Source organism: Columba livia, chromosome 1 (assembly GCF_036013475.1).
Source record: "Columba livia isolate bColLiv1 breed racing homer chromosome 1, bColLiv1.pat.W.v2, whole genome shotgun sequence".
Taxonomy (NCBI): domain Eukaryota; kingdom Metazoa; phylum Chordata; class Aves; order Columbiformes; family Columbidae; genus Columba; species Columba livia.
The window spans coordinates 204,887,738-204,908,671 of record NC_088602.1 but is presented as its reverse complement, the minus strand read 5'-3'; the positions used below and the strand labels follow the sequence as shown (position 1 = coordinate 204,908,671).

The window sequence follows — 20,934 nt, the reverse complement described above, 5'->3', positions numbered from 1 at the left end:
TTCGTCCTGTCTGATTTGCTGAAAAAGATACCTTTTAATGCCAGTTTATCTTGTAATAAAATTCTTAATAATTTGCAGAATTCCTTTATTTCAGTCCAGAGACATTCTCAAGGACCACTGCTTGGAGAAATCTAGTAGTCTGGAAATCAGTATACTAGTTTGATAGATCTAGATCCTTCATGTTTTAAAGTAAGATCAGTCATATAGATCTGACAACCTAATTACCATCTTTTAATTTGCTGTGTTCCAACATAATTTTAGCTGGTATGTAATCAACCAATAGATAATAATTCAGGGCACTATTTTTGGAAACCAATGCCTAGATTTAGGCTCTGAAGCTGCTGTTTGGTGAACTGAAAGGTCTGAAGAGTCATCTTATGTAAAGGATGTAAAACTATATCGTCTGAGTTACCTTCTGGGAAAAGGAGGTTTCAGGGTGACCTTCTGGGATGAAGGTTTGTTAACCTTTTGTTCCTGGGCACTAAATGCTGGTGACTTGTCTGTCTGCAGAGAAATGCCACGCACAGAACGTTTTCTGTTTTTTACCACCTTTCATTCATCCCACATCATATCCCTTGATCCACTGTCTGGTAGCATATGTGTTGTTAACAACAAAAATCTGGGTTTGCTTGTTTGTTTGCTTTTAAAAGGAAAGGTATTATAGCTCTTTTTCCCGACTTCTTGTTTCTTTGGGGGTTTTGGTGCTGTTTGCTCTGCTTTTTCCAGTTGGTCTGGTAGCATCTCCAGATGGAAGAGTTGAGTCAGAGCAGCTGAAGCATTGCAGACTCAGAGCAGTAGGATAACAGATGGGTGAATGCTTTATAAATACTTCTAAAAGATGTCAGAACCTACTCAATACCTTTCATAAGAGCCCAGTAAGAACAGTATCAATACATACTGTAGAGTTGAGCCTTGGCTTAACCTTACCCTCCATTTTGAGCAATTGCTGCTACAATTGCTACTACAGTCTCGCTGGCATATGACACTTCTGCTCTGAGGTGGTCCCTAAGAGGGAACAGTTCAGGTTTTCTTCTCTGTTCAGTGTTCTTGAGTGTCCTGAACTACTCACCAATGTTCAATCAGTCTTAACAAGGACGTAAATCCTGCTAAATGCCGTGGTCCTCAATGATTGCCATAGGCTCGCTTTAAGCTGACAGGCATCATTTTATAATAAAGCACAGATGCATGTTTTCCATTAATGAAATTTGACTAATGAGAGTACACGGTACAGACAACAAATTCAGTTGAACAGCTGGAGGAAAAAGCTTAGGGTTGCTGTGCTTCTCTTCACATGGATGGCTTAGCCACCAAGGGCTTGTCTTCTCGAGAGAATAGTAACATTTCATTCCGGAGTGACATTTTAAATGGACGTAACTGAGCTTACACAAAAAGCTGTGTGAAGTTTTAGCCTGTATGGTCAAAACCAGTGACGTGACTGACTTTGGTGCTGTTGAGTTGTGGTTTGCCCTTAGCCTGGCCAACTTCGCGTGAAATGTTAGATTGAGCTGCTGAGGAGCTTCACATGAGGGAACATGATCAATCAAGATCCCTGTCGGTGACAGGCAGCTTCCTGAGCAGTCGCTGAGGCTCAAGTGTTCTTCAGTCACATCCTGAGTTTAGTTTATCCCACATGTATTGGGAAATCTCTTAGCCGAAATATTCCCTTCCTTATTAGCGAAGGAAGTGACAATACAGCATTTATCTGAGGTTTTTCTAAATCAGGCTTTTCTTTCTTTCTGCTAAACCGGTACAATATCTACACATAGCCATGCCTGAATGCTTATCTGTTGATTTTCCTAGCTGAATAGAAAGACAAAGGTTTGTTTAACCACATGGAACAGAAGCTCATAGAAACATGCATGTATAATGATTCACGCTTCATTAAGCCAAGGGTTGGGATAACAACGGAGCTGCGCTAGGCAGCTTTGCGTCAAGCACCCAGGAGCAAAGACTCTGCTTGAAAGAGTTGTGGAGAATCCGTGGGTGTTCTGTATCTGCTCTGGGTTACGTGAAACAGCCATTTCTCTGCCACCTCCTCCTCAGCACACCCACCAACCCCTTTATTCCCGCAACCTGTTTGTCTCGTTGTCTGCTCAAGTCCTAATCCCCGTCAAGTGTGAACTTTCTCTCATTAAATGTTTGTGCAATGTCTTGCGCAGTGGAGTCTCGATCCTTCCTTGAAACGTCTCGGGTTTGCTGTAAACCAGACAGGAGTAATGTCCAAGATAAGCTTCTCTCTGGGCTAAGAGTTTATCAAATGTTCTACACTGAGGGGAAGATCAGCAGAAGAAAACAGCATTAAATGGAAAAACCCAGCAGCTGATCTCTTAGTGCATTAGCAGTAGTTCTTTAAATGTTTCGTTTCCCTCTTGGAAATTAACCTAATTCTGGCGTGCAGTTCTTTAGACATATTGACTTTGGTTATGCTGTGTATACAAGTATCTATTCAGATTTAGACATCTTCTGTGATATTATGTATCTTTTAAGATTAACATCTTTTCTTTTCTCCTTTTCAGTTGTTTTCGATGTGTACAGAGACAGCAGGGTAAGTGAACAATGGGTTGTATAGAGTTGTTTATTCTGTGGAAATTCTTCCTGGAATGCTACAGAGATGCAGCAAATAACAGCTTCATCTTCCTAGAAGTGGTCCTGGCGAGGAAAAGAAAATAATAATAAATCCAAAATCACAGCAACCTACTTGATGTTATAATTCTGTTCCCTTCATCTTTTTCTATGCTAGACACTCTCCACAACAGGCGAATAAGAGGATTAGGGGTGTAAATATGTCTGTGGCAGTGATGTGGTTATTTAGTAAATATCTTTCAGAGGAGAAGCCTGTCTTAATGCACGTAATTTTGGTTTCAGCTGCAATTCTGTCAGTTCTCTGAATCTACAGAAGGCAATTTAGCTTTCTTTTAAGATGGGTACTTAATTAATATCATGCAGCATTACTGAATTGTCTTAGCGAAGCACTACCTGTTGCTAAGGTTCCCTTTGCACAGTGTTTACTCTGGGTGCTTTTGACTGAAATGTACTTGAACATTCAGCCAGAATGGCTGGGATATTAAAAAAGAATAAGGTGAGGGTGATATTTTTGCTTGCTAAAAAAAATAATGTGGGGGATTCTTACCACTTTTTCATTTGAAAAAATCATTCCTTGGGTGTGTTTGTGGGTTGGTTTGTTTATTATTTTTCCCTCTGTGGTGGTTTTCCCTGTAGCATCTGAGCTCATCAAAACTAATCATTTCTTCAGCCTGTCCTTGTGAGGTTGGAAACTAACTTGTACTTCATATATTACATAGTACACTTCGAGCGTACTATCAGCAGGTTTGCTGATGACACTAAGCTGGGAGGAGTGGCTGACACGCCAGAAGGCTGTGCTGCCATCCAGAGACCTGGACAGGCTGGAGAGTTGGGCGGGGAATAACCTGATGAAATTTAACAAGGGAAAGTGTAGAGTCCTGCATCTGGGCAGGAACAACCCCAGGTTCCAGTGTAGGTTGGGAAATTACATATTAGAGAGCAGTGTAGGGGAAAGGGACCTGGGGGTCCTGGTGGACAACAGGATGACCATGAGCCAGCACTGGGCCCTTGTGGCCAGGAAGGCCAATGGCATCCTGGGGTGGATTAGAAGGGGGGTGGTTAGTAGATCGAGAGAGGTTCTCCTGCCCCTCTACTCCGCCCTGGTGAGACCACATCTGGAATATTGTGTCCAGTTCTGGGCCCCTCAGTTCCAGAAGGACAGGGAACTGCTGGAGAGGGTCCAGCGTAGGGCAATGAAGATGATTAAGGGAGTGGAGCACCTCCCTTATGAAGAAAGGCTGAGGGAGCTGGGTCTCTTTAGTTTGGAGAAGAGGAGACTGAGGGGTGACCTTATTAATGTTTATAAATATATAAAGGGTGAGTGCCATGAGGATGGAGCCAGGCTCTTCTCGGTGGCAACCAGTGATAGGACAAAGGGTAATGGGATCAAGCTGGAACACAAGAGGTTCCACTTAAATTTGAGAAGAAACTTCTTCTCAGTGAGGGTGACAGACACTGGAACAGGCTGCCCAGGGGGGTTGAAGAGTCTCCTTCTCTGGAGACATTCAAAACCCGCCTGGACATGTTCCTGTGCGACCTCACCTAGGTGTTCCTGCTCCAGCAGGGGGATTGGACTGGATGAGCTTTTGAGGTCCCTTCCAATCCCAAACATAATGTGATACTGTGTGATACTGTGATATGGAAGGGTATGAAGGAATAGTTGTCAAAAGAGTAGATGAATGTGGCATGCCAAGTTGGTGACACGTGGAAGTTAATGTTTTTCTTTTTGAACTGCTCCAGCTGTGGCTCCGAGTGCTCGGCAGATCAGAACATCCGGGTAGTGATGGAATGGGGAGAAATGTCCCAGCTGAACTGCAGGTGCCAAAATCTGAGTCACCTTGACCTCTCCTAGTATCAGCAGAGAGAAGTAGGTCAGATGTTTTGTTCTTGAAAGGCACACATGTAGTTTTTTAAAAGCAGCCACAAGCAAAAATGCATTATGCAGCCTTAAGTATCAAAACCTTATTTTGGGAATCACAACCTGATTTTGGAAATGATAGTAGAGCATGAGAAGTGAATCTTTGTTTTACCTTAAATTTCTGCCCAAATCCTATAGTAGAAACGCAAAAAAAAAGGCTATATACTTTTGCTGTGTACGTTTGTGAGTCTCACTGTGTGACTTGTTCACAGCTGTGGGATTGGAGAAGGTTTTTATTTTAATTTGGAGTATTTTGTAGTAAGTCCTGTTTCTGACTTGGAATGTCACTAAAGTATTTTGTAGTTGTGTCATGGTAAATCATGCCATAGTTGGCAAAACAGAAACTAAGCAGGAATGTGTGTTGTGGAAAACAACTATTGTACTGTTACTCAGAACAACTTTTAATGTATGTACCTAAAATTAGGCCATGGACTCAAACCATCTGTGCTGAATGGTAATAAAAATTACCTGTCCAGGCTGAGCTGGTCAGACCTGAGGATGCTGCCGGCTGAAATGATGAGCAACACTTGAGCCTTGGACCAGGTTCTGCCCTTGGGTGCTCTGCCTCACAGCTGAGGCATGAAGACAGATTATTGAAGTAAAAGGTTTCAGCCTGTGCGATCTCAAATGAGCAGCATTTCTTCATCTGCCAAGATAAAATACATCTGTTTCTGGATATCTCTAGGTGCCTTCTGCCCTCAGGTCTTGTAAAGTGCCAGACAGCCCTTTGTGTGTCAGATCCTCCTCCTTTCACTCCTACTTTTGTGGTTTGCAACTGTATTATTCATCACTCTCTTTGTATGTGTGTTACGGGTAGCAGAAGAATATTGAGTGATTAATTTCCAGAGCCTGTGCTCCTCATAGGGCCAGTTGCACAGCAACCTCACCTACAGCACAAGAGAAATGTCCCATGTCTGCTTATTTTAAATTCTTTCAACTCTAAATATTCAGCTTGGAGAAGCTTGTTCTTTGATGTGGTTGTGAACGAGTGCACCCCCCACCCCGTGCTTGCTTTGGTTACTGGAGAGGCTGCTCGGAGTCACTGCCACAGGTGCTGCTCCTTGAGCTGGAGGGTGGCAGAGAAGCGGTGGTGGCCTGGTTGAGAACAAGCTTTTATGTCCCTGCCTTTCCTGTTATGCTTTCTTCACCGAGCTCATCCGACTTTGCAGTAAAGTCATATTTTTAAGGAAGAAACGCTGTCATACAGCCTTCCAAGTAAGACAAGCGGTAATGGGTACAGACTGGAACACAAGAGGTTCCACTTAAATTTGAGAAGAAACTTCTTCTCAGTGAGGGTGACAGAGCCTGGAACAGGCTGCCCAGGGGGGTTGTGGAGTCTCCTTCTCTGGAGACATTCAAACCCACCTGGACACCTTCCTGTGTAACCTCATCTGGGTGTTCCTGCTCCGGCAGGGGGATTGCACTGGATGAGCTTTCGAGGTCCCTTCCAATCCGTGACATTCTGTGATTCCAAGCTGGGTGACCTAGAGACCGAGTCCTGAACAGGTTACCTTGCTGGACTGGTAGCCTGTTTTAATTTGGATTCACCACTTTCTTTTTTTTTTTTCTGCTAACGGTTCACAATCATCGTGCAACAGCTGACAAGCCTGAGGATCAGCTCTGCTGTTGCTCTTTGCGTATCTCCCAGGTGTTAACACAGAATCCCAGAATGTCAGGGATTGGAAGGGACCTCGAAAACTCATCCAGTCCAATCCCCCTGCCGGAGCAGGAACACCCAGATGAGGTTACACAGGAAGGTGTCCAGGTGGGTTTGAATGTCTGCAGAGAAGGAGACTCCACAACCTCCCTGGGCAGCCTGTTCCAGGCTCTGTCACCCTCACTGTGAAGTTTCTTCTCATATTTAAGTGGAACCTCTTGTGTTCCAGTTTGAACCCATTGCCCCTTGTCCTATCATTGGTTGTCACTGAGAAGAGCCTGGCTCCATCCTCGTGACACTCACCCTTTACACAGTTATGAACATTAATGAGCTGGGCCCTCAGTCTCCTCCAAGCTGAAGAGCCCCAGCTCCCTCAGTCTTTCCTCATAAGGAAGATGCTCCACTCCCTTCAGCATCTTCGTGGCTCTAACACTTGTAACCAAGTTCAAGACAAGTCACTGCGGTAGGACAGTGAGTGAGCAGTGAGGGCTCCAGACCACTGCTGGTAACGTGCAGACTGGTGCTTGTGTCTCTGCCTGTGGGCGTTGTCACTGTGCACGAAGGTGCAGCTGGACTCGGGGAGGTATAACACTTTGGTTTGCATTTTATCTAACTTTTAACTTCCTTTGAACAGCCTTTGTCATAGTTACTTCCTTTCAGCAGCACGTTGCTTAATGCTTTAGTAAAACAAAGCGTGAAGCTGACATGATACTGTAAATCTATTGTTTCCTGCAGGATGAGAGAAAAAGTTTTATGTAATACAAGTGAGGTTTTTTTCCCTCCAGAAACACACAACTTTGCTTTTCTGCCTCATGCATTTCTGTGCTCTCATATGACAAAGGTTACTAATACCAGAAGATTGCAAATAGATAGCTACACTCCTGCTCTTTACATACACAGTGCAAGTCGTCTTTAACCACATTTAAATCATGACATTGCGTGTAAGACTTGAAAGAGCATTTAATCTTAAGACAATTTGATTACTGACCCAGAATTATATACACACCCTTTACTGAGCCCTCGAAAGAAATATTTAGTTTGTTTTGCCACTTGTCATGAATTTACAGCTACCAAAGCTCAGTGCAGGTTTAAGACCATCTCAAGGAAACAGCTGGTGTTGTAGCTCATGTTCTGCTGTCTGCAGGGAGCAAGAAATGCTGCTGGGTGCTCACAAAAACCAGGTGTGCCTTCCAGTAGCCTTAAAACCAATTTTCTTTTTTATTTCTGCTAGGGTGCATTTCTTCTCTAGAAAAATGATCTTGAGTTCCTATGAAAAAGCTGAGTTTCATGTATTTGGAGTGAGGAAAGCACTTTATAAAGTGTAAACATTTCTGATGCAAGGAAAGATTCTCTGAACTGCTGGATGAACTTTGCCAGCCGTTGCTTCTGTCTGTGATTAAATTGGTTCATTAGCTTGTTTTTCTAGTGTGATAGAATGAATCTAGAATTACAGATTCCTGCTCCTGCTGCCTTGGAGCTAACAAAATGTCCCCATTAGCAAAAGTAAAACATGACTTAGAATTTGTGACTGCCGTTTGAAGAGGAACAGACATGGAAGATGAGAGCAGAGCTTGCCCCTGTCTGCTCTCTGCGCCGGCACCATCAATATTAGTGCAGTGAGGTTGCAATTTAGCCACACGAATTAGGGCTTCTTCACCCTTCCGAAACAAGTAAGAATACACTCAGGTCTGTGTCCCTGCCATTTTTTGTAGCCGTCTTGTGTCGGTGCTGCTGTTACGGTGCATTTGCATCTTGAAATCTGCTCTGCAAGAGCTGGACCCTCTGCCCCCACAGACCTGTGAAAGCCCATGTGCAACCAGTTCCAGTTTACAAGTGTTATCACTGGGTTTGTCTGTGCTGGGACTGCCCCCACCTGCATCAGCAGCTGGCTCTGGTTGGTAATGAAGCAGCCAGAGCATTTCTACTCTCTGCTGTATGTTTCTATATGTTTCCTATTGTATAGTGCGTTAGTGGCTTGTGCAGCGTGCCTGGGAGGGGAAGTCTCTGAACTCCTTTGTGACTGAAGGCTTCAAAAGCATCTTGATAAGTTAGAAACCAGATGGCTGTAGTGCAAATCATTGGATATATTTGCGGTTTGTATCAAGATGGGGAAGATCTTTTAAAGAAAGAAGATCCTTCGGGAATCGGGGAAAGAAAGAGAAAGCAGAAGAAGTTTTTAGTATCTACACAGTCTTCAGGTTTGGTTTCCAGTTCCAGTTCATCTTTAATAAACAAAATAAAACTCTTCGGTGCTGCTCATGTAACATAAATCTCTTTCTTTCCATATTTGATAGATCTGACTTCTTCCAGATGTAGTACTTGTTTTGTAAATTTTTACTAGCAGTTGTAGTCGTATTTCATTATAATTTATTATAATGGTTTATTAGAATAGATGACACTTTCTTAGGTAAGAAAAGATGGCCCAGTGCTGGGGGTTCTACCTCGAGATGACTCGAGGAACACAAACTATTTCTTGCTCCCATCACCTTTAATATGTTGTTTTAGTCTCTCTGCTTTCGTTTTTCAGTTTTAAACAGGGATGCTGTTGTGCATGCTACCAGAACTGTTTGGAACACAAATTATTAAAGATGAGGCAGGAGAAACTAGTCTGGACTACTAGTAATAGCTATGTTTTTTAAAGCCTTTAAGTTATTCTTTATTTATCTATATCTGTGCAGCACCTTTTGGCTTCCATGGTCTCCACTAGTATTTTGCAGACCCTGCTCTGTATTTCTAGTGTCCCTTCTGAGACCCAGAACAGCAATTCTTGTGGACTGCGAATGGACAGAGTGCTGAGGTGGCTTTTGATGGAAAGCAACATCTCTGTTTGGGTGTGTGGTTGGTTGATTTGTTCTGGTTTGGTTTGGTTGGCTGGTTTGTGGTGGTGTTTTCTTGGAGGACCCTGAGGATTAGACAGTGGTCTCACCTGAAAGCACCTTGCGTAGAACTGAATTCAGTTTATTTGAGCGCTCTCTGATCTTCTGTTTAAAAAAAAATAAAGCCACAGGTTGCTGTGTTTTAAAACTGTGTGTAATGGAAGGGATGTCAGAATATTTTAAGTGCTTAAAACCAAGTGATTTTAACATCTTTTTATCTGAAGACATACTGCAGTAATATTCTGGTTTTGTTTGTTTCAATTCTGTGACTTGTTTTAACTCTTCTGTTGTTCCACTGCAGGGTAAGATTTGGTTGATTGATTTTAACCCATTTGGTGAAGTAACAGACTCCCTGCTGTTTACCTGGGAAGAACTGACCTCTGGGACAAACTTGAAAGGATACCAGGGTGAAGGGGAAGCCACAGAGCAGGTACAGCCCTGCCTGACAAACCCAACAGGCGTTTTGGCCTCTTCTTTCTTCGTTAGAGTCAAATTATGATGCGAATCTCATTGAAGTAAACGGAAAACCTTTAACTCATGAAACATAAACTCTTTGTAAGTAAAGTCTGCTTTTTTAGACAGTAGTTAATCTCAACAAGCATCGCACGTGAGTTTTAGATGTCTGCAAGGGAATTTTTACTTCAAAGAATACAAGCCCACATTGCAGCTTTGACCACATTGCAAAGAAAATGCCCCACAACTTGCTTTTCTGCAGTTTTTATGTGCTCTTTTCGACTCCTCTTAAAATCGGTTACTTTTCTATTTCATCACTTAAAGTTCTGCTTTGTTCCTGATATCTGTCATACACTTTCCCAGAGTTCCAGATTTATGTTTGGGGACAGGCAAAAAGAAGCTTAATTTCTGTCTCTTCCTCATATGGAATACCCTTAGGGGAGCTTTGTCCTCTGGTTGAACTCCCTGGATTTACAGAGCAGGGCTTTTCTATCCCTCCTCCAAGCTGCATTGCCTCCAAAAAAACCCCAAATAACTTCCCGTTAGTACAGAGAGGGAGGAATAGTCGTCATTTATTTGTACTCCAGCTTTTTTCTCACTGCATGCTTGAGATGGAGTCCTCACGTATTGACGAGTCCTTGGAGAGCTGGATAGAACACATAAAGTAGCACGTTACTGGATCTTGGGAAGCGCTTGGTAGTCATCTGAGATGACTACTCAGTGTGGGCTTCTCTATATTTTCTAGCTCTTCAACTGCATTCGAGGTAACTGAAGTGACGTACGCTATTGAGCTGATTTTAACGTTTAAGCTTTGCTTTAGTTCTGTCGGCATTTTCATAAAGGGAAACCCACCACCCTTCAGGACGTTGTTCATGCCATCTTCTCTTCATCCCGCCGCGTGTCTCTTGCCATATGAAAACCATAAACTTTCCTCCTAAAAGCTGTGTATCTTGTGTGAAAACACACTCCCAATTCTTGAGCTGTCCATGGGACACCTGGATTTTGTTTTGAGGATTGATTTTTCTGTGCCAGATGCTTTACACACTTTTCTCTGGTGTAAACCTGGATGAAACGTCAAATCGCTTGTCTTCATGCTTCAGCTTAAGTCCCACCACAGAGTCTGGTGTGAAGTTACTGAACTTCTGCCTTAAAAATAAAGCCATACAGTGGGCAATTATGTTGCATGTTGATATGTTGATCTGAAAATCATATCATGTTACACAAAACCTGTTGCTACCATTGAGTGTTTAGAGGGGTTTTTTTGATATTTTATGGCAATATTCTTTCCTTCAGTAAGTGAATTGGTTGTAAAGCTTAGAATGTAATTTCAGTAAAGTTATATTTGCAAATATGGGTTTAAACAAGGAACCTGTGAAGACAAGTTTAGGGGTTATATTGTAAAGATTTTCTTTACCCACATATTTATGGAGATACTATTGCCTATAGTTCCTTATAACTCCATTATTATAGCACTGTTAAAACTGTATGTATATTAAATGCATGAATAATTGATACAATGTAGAAACTTTAAAGTGAGGGAGTTAATGCCTTTATTTGACTGTTATTAACATTTTAACTTTTGCTCTTAAGTGGACAGAATTTTTAATAAGAAACACACAATTTTTTGAAAACATGGATTTAGTTGAATGAATGCCAAATAAGCTCATTGGCAAAGTGACTCAGTCTCACCGAGGAGTTCAAGAAACATTTTTAGCTTTATTCGCTTTCACAGTATCACAGTATCACAGTATGTTTGGGATTGGAAGGGACCCTGGGGAACACCCTTCTTGTCTTATCCAATATCTTTTCCAAAGGATTCTCCAGTTTTCCGTTGTACGAACAGTGAAGTTACCGTCCAGCCGAGTCCGTACCTGAGCTACCGGCTGCCCAAAGACTTTGTGGACCTTTCGACGGGAGAGGATGTTCACAAATTAATTGACTTTCTTAAACTGGTAAGAAGCACTGAAAAAAAAATTGCTGCCCTTCCATCTTTGTGAAATGGCAACATCAAAGTGCCTGGAGTTGTGCTTTTGTAATTAATGTAGTTTCTATAATTACAGAAAAAGTAATGAGTGAAGCCATCATAAAATGTATTGTTGATATGATTTTAAGTGATAAAGAGCAAGCTTTCATCCCGATCTCACTTCAGCTAATTAATTTTGTCTTTACGGGAAGCAACAAATGTAGTTTGACAAATCTACTGAAGGACCTAGATGTGTTTTTTCTTATTTAAACGTAAATACAAATGTAGTATAAATGGAAATGCATTTGTTGACTGGCTGAAGCTAATGCTTTTAAGAACTTCTTTAAAAGTTAGAAGATAAGTATATTAGGAAAAAACCTTCAACACTTGTTGCTTTTTCAATATAATATTTCTTTGTTCCTTTGAACAGTGACATGAAAACATGACATATTTTAAGGGAGGAAAGGGGGGACGAGTTGCCTTCATCTTCACCACTGACATCTGCCACCACCAACATGTTTTCTGGTTCTTGTATGTGCTGTTGGTGAATGTACAGGGCAAATCTTGTTTTCTAGTGGAAATAAAATCCTATAGTTTGGGGTGGGGGGAAGGGTTAATATTGCTCTGTTCCATTTGCTAGAAACATAACCATTCAAAAAATGGCTTAGAAATGCAGTCATTGTCTAATACCCGTTGTATCTGGAACTAATTGTCGTGATTTATTAGTGCTCTTCCTTCAGATAACTGTGTTCTAACATTATGAACTCTCCCATTCCCTTGACAGAAAAGAAATCAGCAAGATGATGACTGAGGCACCAAGAAGCATTACACTGAATTACAAGCAAGAAATGTGGCAAAAGCTGTATTTAGCATAACTATTAAACTATCGATTTAAAGAAAAACCTGCTTCTTATAGTCAGTGAAAGAACTGAAGAGCTGTTCATCCTGTGTCTCTGGTTTATATGAAAGCGTAGAAAAGCGTTTTCAGGGAAACGTGAGAGGTGAGGGTGAGTTCTCACTGGAATCCAGGTTAAACGCAATTATTCCACGGTGCAAGCAAGCGACAATCCAAGTGTGACTGAGCGACTGCTTTCCCGTCCCGTAATGTGAAGATTGATGCCGCTGAAGTGTGCCAGCCACTCTTCAGTGATAAATATGACAATATTTAATGCTTGTGCGGTTAAAACATCAAGCATTTTCTGAACCTAGGCACAGTCTTGCTTAAAATATAGTGTAGTTACAAGGAAAGAAAGGAATGTACAGATTTTTCTGTAGAAACCTTTTTAAATTGTAAATTGACTTTGTTTGGGGACTTCTATTTCTTCGTTATGAGGGCCAGTACTTCATTTCGGAGAACAGCTGTAGCTAGAGTAGACTATTTAAAGGTTTGAAAAATTTGCATTTCAGGAATCTGAAATTCTGAATGTATTTCAAGGAAAGTAGTATTTTTACAGTAGCTAAAGCCATGAAATTTGTTAAACTTCACCCAATTTCATTTCATTTTCATAGTAAAGCCTTCATGAAACTCATTTTTTAACATGATTGCACACTAGACACCTGTGGCTTTAATAGAAATAGTTAAACGTAACGTCAACCTGTAGTTTTATATGTGGGCTCAGTCTTGTTTCTTTTCTGTCACATCTCTAAGTTTCTTAAGAAAACAAATTACCCTTTCAGTTCTTAAAATTCTACATTCATTAGGTACTTAATGTTTTTTGTATAAAAGGAGGCTTGGCTAAATTTGGGAAAACGGAAGCTCTGGTTACCAATTGCTGTTATTTAGGAGGTGGTGGGAGGACCATTTTGGGTGAAGAATCAATTAACTTTTGGCTGTTGGTGTTTGCCTGATAACGTGTTAACTGCACAATTCCTGCAGAAACAAAAGGACATTTGCAGGTGCTCATGGCCCCTGGAAACGGGTTCCTATTTCAGACCAGTTATGTGATACTTCACGTGTGTATATAAAGCTGTTCATGTTTCTTTGCCTTGCTTCAAATTGATACGGTGCTCGGTTACAGTCTGTTCTTAGATGTCAAATCTGAGTTTAGATGTTAAATTATTACTTACTGGCTTTATTTAGCTTCAGTTTTGAATGAATACTTACTCTAGTTCCAGGGTATGCAGATTAAGAAACAAGTTCTACCAAATATATTGATGCAACATCACAGATTTAAGGCTGCTGGCATCTGAGAGTACAAGACCTACCCTTGAAGTGATGGAATCTCCTTCTCAGTATCTTTTTGTACACAAATTAGATGATCATTAACTCAGGGCTGGGCTCTACCTAATCCTGCCCCACTGCAGGACTCCGGATGAGTTTTCTCACCTTTATCAGAGGGATTATTTGAGTATAAATGTCTTTAAATCAGGTAGGAACTTAAAAACTTTTTAAAAAATCAACAAAGCTTTTTTTAAAGTTTCTAGCCATAACTTAACAACTATTGCAATGATCTAACCACACTTCCATTACACAGAAAACGCCCTGGAATTGCCAGTGAATTCATAAATGCTTCTGAGCTACAGATTATTGTCTTGAACAACACCAAGTCTTGGTTAAAAGCTGTAAGATAGTTTCCTGCATCCTTTTTTTGTGGGCTCCACTGATTCATTTACCATTATCACAGCTTTCTGTGGTGGATGTTCACCACAACATAGACAGTGTTGGGACCAGATTGATGGGACCCTGTGCACTCTAGAGAGTCCCTTCAGGTGAGCAGGCTGGAGCAGTTGCTTTTTAACAGTTGTTTGCTTCTTGGCATTGTTATTTATCCCAAAAATGGCATCACCAAGTAAACTGTCCACAATCGACTTGTTGACAGCTCTCACGTGTTTGCGAGAACCACGGTCTTGTGTGGGTGTTCTGCATTTATAGTTGAGCTTTTCTAGGACAAATCGCAGTGGAATTGGATGCTGGCCCAGCACCTGGCTCCTTATACAGCTTCGTTACTGGTCTGTACTGGTCCTTTGGTTAAAGGACCATCACAGTACCATGCTGGCATTAGCATAGGCTTAGTTTTAATGAACAACCATAAAAGGCTGCAGAGCAAAACCACTAGTCCCATGTTCAGGTTCTGATACAGAAAAAGTCCCCGCTATAATAATCTGTTCTACATCATTAGGTTCCCCAAAATACCATATCCTTACAACTTAACTACATTATATTTACTTTGCTTCTTTCTCCAGCTTCAGGTAACTAAATGTTGAAATTCTGTTGTCTGCTAGAATAAGGATTCCTCTTCTAAAAGGATTTTCATTCCAAATGACCTTTTGATCTGTGAGGATAATTAACATATGTGTTCCTCTTGGGTGAGGAAGCTAATGCTGACACATTAAAAATGCTTCACATCAATTTTAAACTGAATAGTATATGGCATTGTTCTAATTCATCATAAAATCAGTTTCTGCCTCTCGCCATCATGCAGAAGTTTGAAAATACAAAATTCCAGCTGTTCAGGTCCTTGTTCATGTGATTCAGTGCTCTGATCACCATTTGCTGAGTATTCTACTGTGTGTTCTTAGTTATATGCTTAAAACATTCTATGAAGTTGTTTGTAATCTCACCTGGATGACAGACATGAGAAGTTCTAGAAGGAGGGAGCAGTCAGTTGCTTTACACGGAGCGTTTGTTCTGTGTCGAATGGTCTGAGCACCACGAGGCTCCGCTTGTGGGCTGCAGCGCTGCCAGAAGCCCCAAAGAAGTGTCTTTGTTGTTTTGCAGCCAATCTTCGTGATATTTAATCTCCCAAGTGGGGATGGGGGTCCAGTAACCCCATCAGCAGGAACTGTTAACATGTATGGGATGATGCTCCCGTATTTCTGGGCTGCAGACTCTTCTGTTTGCTCTCCTCTGACTCCGCTTTTTTGCAGTGTTATCTTCATCTTTCCTGACCCACCAATCTAGTATTAAGCTGGATGTTAAGATTAGAATAAGCAGCAGCATGGATAATACTGATCTGAATTTTAAAACCTCTCTCTGTCCACTTTTCCCTCCCTCTTAGAAAGATATTATTTTGACTGGTGCTCTATGATAGCTGAAAAAAACCCCTAAAAATAGGGGAATAATAGCCAGCTCTGAGTGTCAGCAGGATGAATACCACTTGTTGGATTCTGCTCACTATGTATGGCTTGTGAAGATCCTCGTAACCGCATCCAATGTCCTTAGCTGGAAATTTCATGTATCTGGTCCTTAGCCTGTTGCTGATGTCCGGGGTGCAGAGCTGGTGGGAGCAAAGGTGCTGGGGGAGATGCGCTTTGGGTGCCTGTTTAAGCAACGTGGACTATTAGACTAAACTTTCAAGGTTTCAGGCTTTCAAGGAAGCGTCACCAGATGGGAGAGTTCTGAAACAGATCAGTGGCAGCGTGGAGATGGGTATCGGTGTGGCACAAACCTGTGCAAAAGCACTTCTGGTACCTTTGTGCGTGACTGAGTTTGGCTTCACAAACTGTCCCAAATCTGAAGGGTCGAGCAGCTGGAGAAAACTGCGGGGTATCTGTTAGTGGGTATAAAAAGGCAAATCAGCTCGGAAACTGGTGAATAACTTCAACCGTAGAGGCCAAGAGTATACAGTTCAGGTTGTGTTTGGGAAGCAAGTCTATCACTTCAAAAAATAATGCTTAAAATGTGTATCTCTGGCTAAGAGGAGATGAGCCTTATGTACCACAGAAACAGACCACAGTGCTTTTGATTCATGAAGCATACTTGGTAACGCTGGTATTTAGATGCTTAATAAATCTGTCTTAAACGTTTGCCTGGCTGTTGAATTAAGTGTCTTTATTTCTGTTTGAATTTGATGACATCTGTAAAGATAAAGTCTCTGATGTGTCATCCTACTGAAATTATATAGAATTAAAATTAGATTTGTTGCCGTAACCGGGTTTTTTTGTGCAGACCTGAAGAGTCCTTAACCAGTACTATGTGATTATGGACTTTGACAGTAATAAAGACATGAGCACTGCAGTAAGAGTGGTGGTTTTATTCAGGGGGGAACATCTGCCGTATGTCTGTGTGCAAACTATTGTAGCAATGTACTCCCTGAGTACTGGAGGTGTTCTGACTGCTCTAAGGTCCCATTAGTAGCTGACCAGGCTTCTTCCATTGATGTGTGCTGTCAGGTTGCAGTGAAAGGTTAGTTGGCCGGTCAATCAAAAGCGCTGCCTTCTCAGAATCTTCCTCCATGGAAGCATGGTAGTTATAAATAAGCTTTCAGGACAGATCTGGGGCTCCTAAACAGCATTTCTAGCCAGGAGAAAACAAAATGATCAATACTTGTTATTTCTAGTCTTTGGAGTTCAAATGCAGATGGTGGAGGGGCTTGGAATATTGGTTTCTGTCTTAGCTTCTACCATGAGGCTGTGTCCGGAAACTCTTGCACTTCATTGATGTAAATGAATTATTCATTGGAGCTGGGACTGTAAGAGGCAGGAGAATAAAGCAACGTGTTGAGTTAAAACATCTGTACGCTGCTATGAGGAACGCATAGGAGGAACCCAGTGTCAATATATGTCAAAAATGGTTGATGGGCATTGCAGAGACTTCGGGGAAATAAACTGCAGCACTGGAACAGAGACCTGTGGTTCAGGAACAGCTGGAGACATCACGCTGAGCATCAGCAGTGTCCCTGTTCTTCATCTTGGGAATCACAGAAGGATTTGGGTTGGAAGGGACCTTCAAAGCTCATCCAGTGCCACCCCTGCCATGAGCAGGGACATCTTCACCCAGATCAGGTTGCTCAGAGCCCCGTCCAGCCTGGCCTGGGATGTCTCCAGAAATGGGGGATCCACCACCTCTCTGGGCAACCTGGGCCAGGGTTTTACCATCCTCATTGTACAAAAGTTTTTCCTCATGTCTAACCTGAATCTCTCCTCCTTTAGTTTAAAACCATCACCCCTTGCTCTGTCACAACAGGCCCTGCTGAAAAGTCTGTCCCCATCTTTCTTATCAGGCCCTTTTGAATACAGAAAGGCCACAATAAGGTCTCCCTGGAGCCTTCTCTTCTCCAGCTGAACACCCCAACTCTCTCAGCCTGTCCTCCCAGCAGAGCTGTTCCAGCCTCGGATCATTTCTGTGGCTCCTCTGGCCCCTGTCCAACAGGTCCACGTGTGTCCTGTGCTGAGGACCCCAGAGCTGGACCAGCACTGCAAGGGGGTCTCACCAGAGCGGAGCAGAGGGGCAGAATCACCTCCCTGACCTGCTGCCCACGCTCCTTGTGATGCAGCCCAGGACACCATTGGCTTCTGGGCTGCAAGCGCACATTGCCGGCTCATGTCCGATCTCTCATCCACCAATATCCCCAAATTGGGAAATCTGTTGTAAATGGGAAGTATTTTCTACATGAGTATCTGTGGGAAAAGCAACATTGGAAGGCTTGAAAAGACGAAGAGCTGAGAGGAGCAGAATAAGCACCTCAAAAGGCAGTTTTGGCAAGTGTGGGTGTTGGTGCCTGGGTCTGTTTGGGAGATGATGGGTGGAATAACTGAAGAGAGGTGCTTTTTTAAATGGCTCAGCAGCAATCCCCTAATGCAAAGGAAAAATGTGATAGCGAGGACTCGTAAGGATCAATCAAAATGAAACTGCAGAAATTGGGAGGAAACACACATGATTAAGTGAGAAAAGATGAGGGAATGGAGAAAAAATGATGGATGATTCAGAGAAAACTGATGCTTGTAATGCTTTCTTTGCCTCACTATATCATTTTTACAAGCAAAAGGAGGAAACAAACTAAATTATCACAACGTAGCAGAAAAATTGCACTTGGAAAAGTTATTGGTACGTAGCCAGAGAGGGTATTTTGAGTGAGACCACTGTACGTTTTATTGCGGGGCCTGTATTTTTCCATAACGTCATTTAATCACTGGAGTGGTGAAATAAATAACCCATATAAAAATCTGCGGTTGTCACTGACTTGAGAATACATGCAGGCACTTACCAGGGCTGTATCAGAATTTGAAATGGCTGTAATACTCAGGAAAAATGGCCTGAAATAACAAGAAATGTAATAAAGGCGAGCGCAAAGTGCTGTAGTTTGAAGGAGAAATCAGACTTTCAAGTACAAAATGGGGAAAGAGCTGGCGGAGCAGCAGTACAGTGGGAGTGGATCAGTTGCAGTAGGGACCATTAAATGCAAGGTGATAATAAGCTGTTGGGGGAGGAAAAAGGCGAGTGTCATTCTGGGCTAGCAGGAGAGAGGGATGGAAGAAACGAGAGAGATTATCTTGTTTGATGTGGGGATGGTGTGCTGCGATGTGTCATTTCAGGCACAATGTTACAAGAAATACAGCGGTCATTGGAGAGCGGCCAAAGATTGAATCATAGAATCACAGGTTGGAAGAGACCCATATGGGCCATCAAGTCCAACTCCCTGCTACTTGCAGGACTACCTAAAACTAAACCATATGACTAAGAGCATCGTCCAGGTATTCCTTGAACACTGACAGGGTTGGTGCTGTGACCACTTCCATGGTGAGATTGTTCCAGTGACTGACCACCCTCTCAGAGAAGAATCTTTTCCTCATGTCTGATCTGAACTTTCCCCGATGCAGCTTCATTCCATTTCCTCATGTCCTATTGCTGGTCACCACCTAGAGGAGACCAGCACCTTCTTTTTCAGCATGAAGATGCCGCGGGTGCGCTGCTCTGGGGTCAGGAAGGATTCTTCCCCAGTGCAGATTGACACTGCGCTCTAGGGGGGTTTTGCCTTACTTGGCCACATTTAACACAGCCACTTGTCAGGGCTGTTCTGGGGTGTTGTGGCTGTCTGCCCTCTCTTCTTGCAGCACAAAACACCATGAGTGTCCCAGATCCCCTGGACCTGCCACTTTTCAAGTGTCCCTGCATTCAACAGAAGTGACGTTTTCTCCTTGATCTGTGTTCATGTCCTACGTGCTGTTCTTGCCCCAGGAGCCTTGTCCTGCAGCTGTGCAGCCAGCAATGACACATCCTTCCTCTCTACTCTGCCCTGGTGAGACCACATCTGGAATACTGTGTCCAGTTCTGGGCCCCTCAGTTCCAGAAGGACAGGGAACTGCTGGAGAGAGTCCAGCGCAGGGCAACAAAGATGCTGAAGGGAGTGGAGCATCTCCCGTGTGAGGAAAGGCTGAGGGAGTTGGGGCTCTTTAGTTTGGAGAAGAGGAGACTGAGGGGTGACCTCGTTAATGTTTACAGATATATAAAGGGTGAGTGTCAGGAGGATGGAGCCAGGCTCTTCTCAGTGACAACCAATGATAGGACAAGGGGTAATGGGTTCAAACTGGAACACAAAAGGTTCCACTTAAATTTGAGAAGAAACTTCTTCTCAGTGAGGGTGACAGACACTGGAACAGGCTGCCCAGGGAGGTTGTGGAGTCTCCTGCTCTGGAGACATTCAAACCCGCCTGGACACCTTCCTGTGTAACCTCATCTGGGTGTTCCTGCTCCATGGGGGGATTGGACTGGATGAGCTTTCAAGGTCCCTTCCAATCCCTGACATTCTGGGATTCTGTGACATTTGTACTATGGGCTTGGAAGCTCCTTGGCATCACTGGGGGGGTTGGTTGGTTGCCCAAGCCCAACCTGGGTCGAAGTGTCTCAGCAGCCAGAGTGCAAAGCACATTCAGCCACCACTGAAAGCTCAGCCTTAGGGACACACTGAGAGCCACCTTTAAATGAACAGTTGATGGGACAGTTCATTGTTATGTCAAGAAAATGTGATTCAACAGAAAAATCTGAATTCTTCAATATGGAAAAAGGTGCTGAGCTCTGTGTTTTTTCTGAAAGAAATCAAGTAATACGTAGCACACATGAATAGGGAGAGACCTCAGAGGAAAAACATATTCTAATCTCAGCCCTAAAGCAAAGTACAAGGGGAGTGTGGGAAACCTGCAGGGATAATATGGCTTACGCTCAGTCTTACTTGAGACCCTTCCTCACCCCACTTCTTCAAGATGTGGTGAAAATTTCTGCCTTATCCAGTGAGACAAGCCCCCTTCAAACTTCAAATCTCACCTGGGGGTGCCATGTGCCCTTTCAAAGTTGTATCCCTGCTTGATTTCGTGGATTTCACATGGAAGCCCTTGGTGTTCTATGTGCATGTGGTTGTCCCCATCTCCTGTGGGAATGCAGTGGTCCAACCTTTCTCAGCGCATGGGGATGAAGAGGAGGGGGAATCCAGCCCCAGCACTGGCCTTGGGGTTTCTCCCTTTTCCCGGAGATGATGATCAACACCATTTGTGAAGTCAGCTAAACTCAGGAATAGCTGTTACTCTCTCATAGAAACCGTTTGATGGGCATCAGTGAGCTGCAAAAAGACCTAGTGGGCTTGATGATAGATTTTGATGGCCTGGAGATCAGGTTTTCTCTCTAATCTTACAGCAAGGGGAAGAAAACTCATCATCTGGTATCTTTTGTATTTGTATACATCAGGGAGAGGGATAGCGGAGTTCTTGAGGAGGAGATGCAGAATGGGATTGGGCATGTAAAAGGGAAAAATGTTGTGTTGGAAGCCTCAAA

At 42.8% G+C, this 20,934-nt stretch overlaps 1 protein-coding gene across 2 annotated transcripts in view; it reads left to right on the top strand.

The window, feature by feature from the left end:
* CDC123 (cell division cycle 123) overlaps positions 1-16,407 on the top strand; it is a 40,888-nt gene extending 24,481 nt beyond the window's left edge. The window contains exons 10-13 of one of the 2 annotated variants that reach the window (XM_005510303.3): positions 2,517-2,545; positions 9,336-9,464; positions 11,302-11,439; positions 12,235-16,407. In XM_005510303.3, coding sequence (XP_005510360.2) covers positions 2,517-2,545; positions 9,336-9,464; positions 11,302-11,439; positions 12,235-12,261 — 323 coding nt within the window. In that variant the 3' untranslated portion in view covers positions 12,262-16,407. The remainder of the gene's footprint in view (positions 1-2,516; positions 2,546-9,335; positions 9,465-11,301; positions 11,440-12,234) is intronic. The other variant, XM_065050183.1, reaches the window with a different exon arrangement.
* The last annotated feature ends 4,527 nt before the right edge of the window (positions 16,408-20,934 follow it).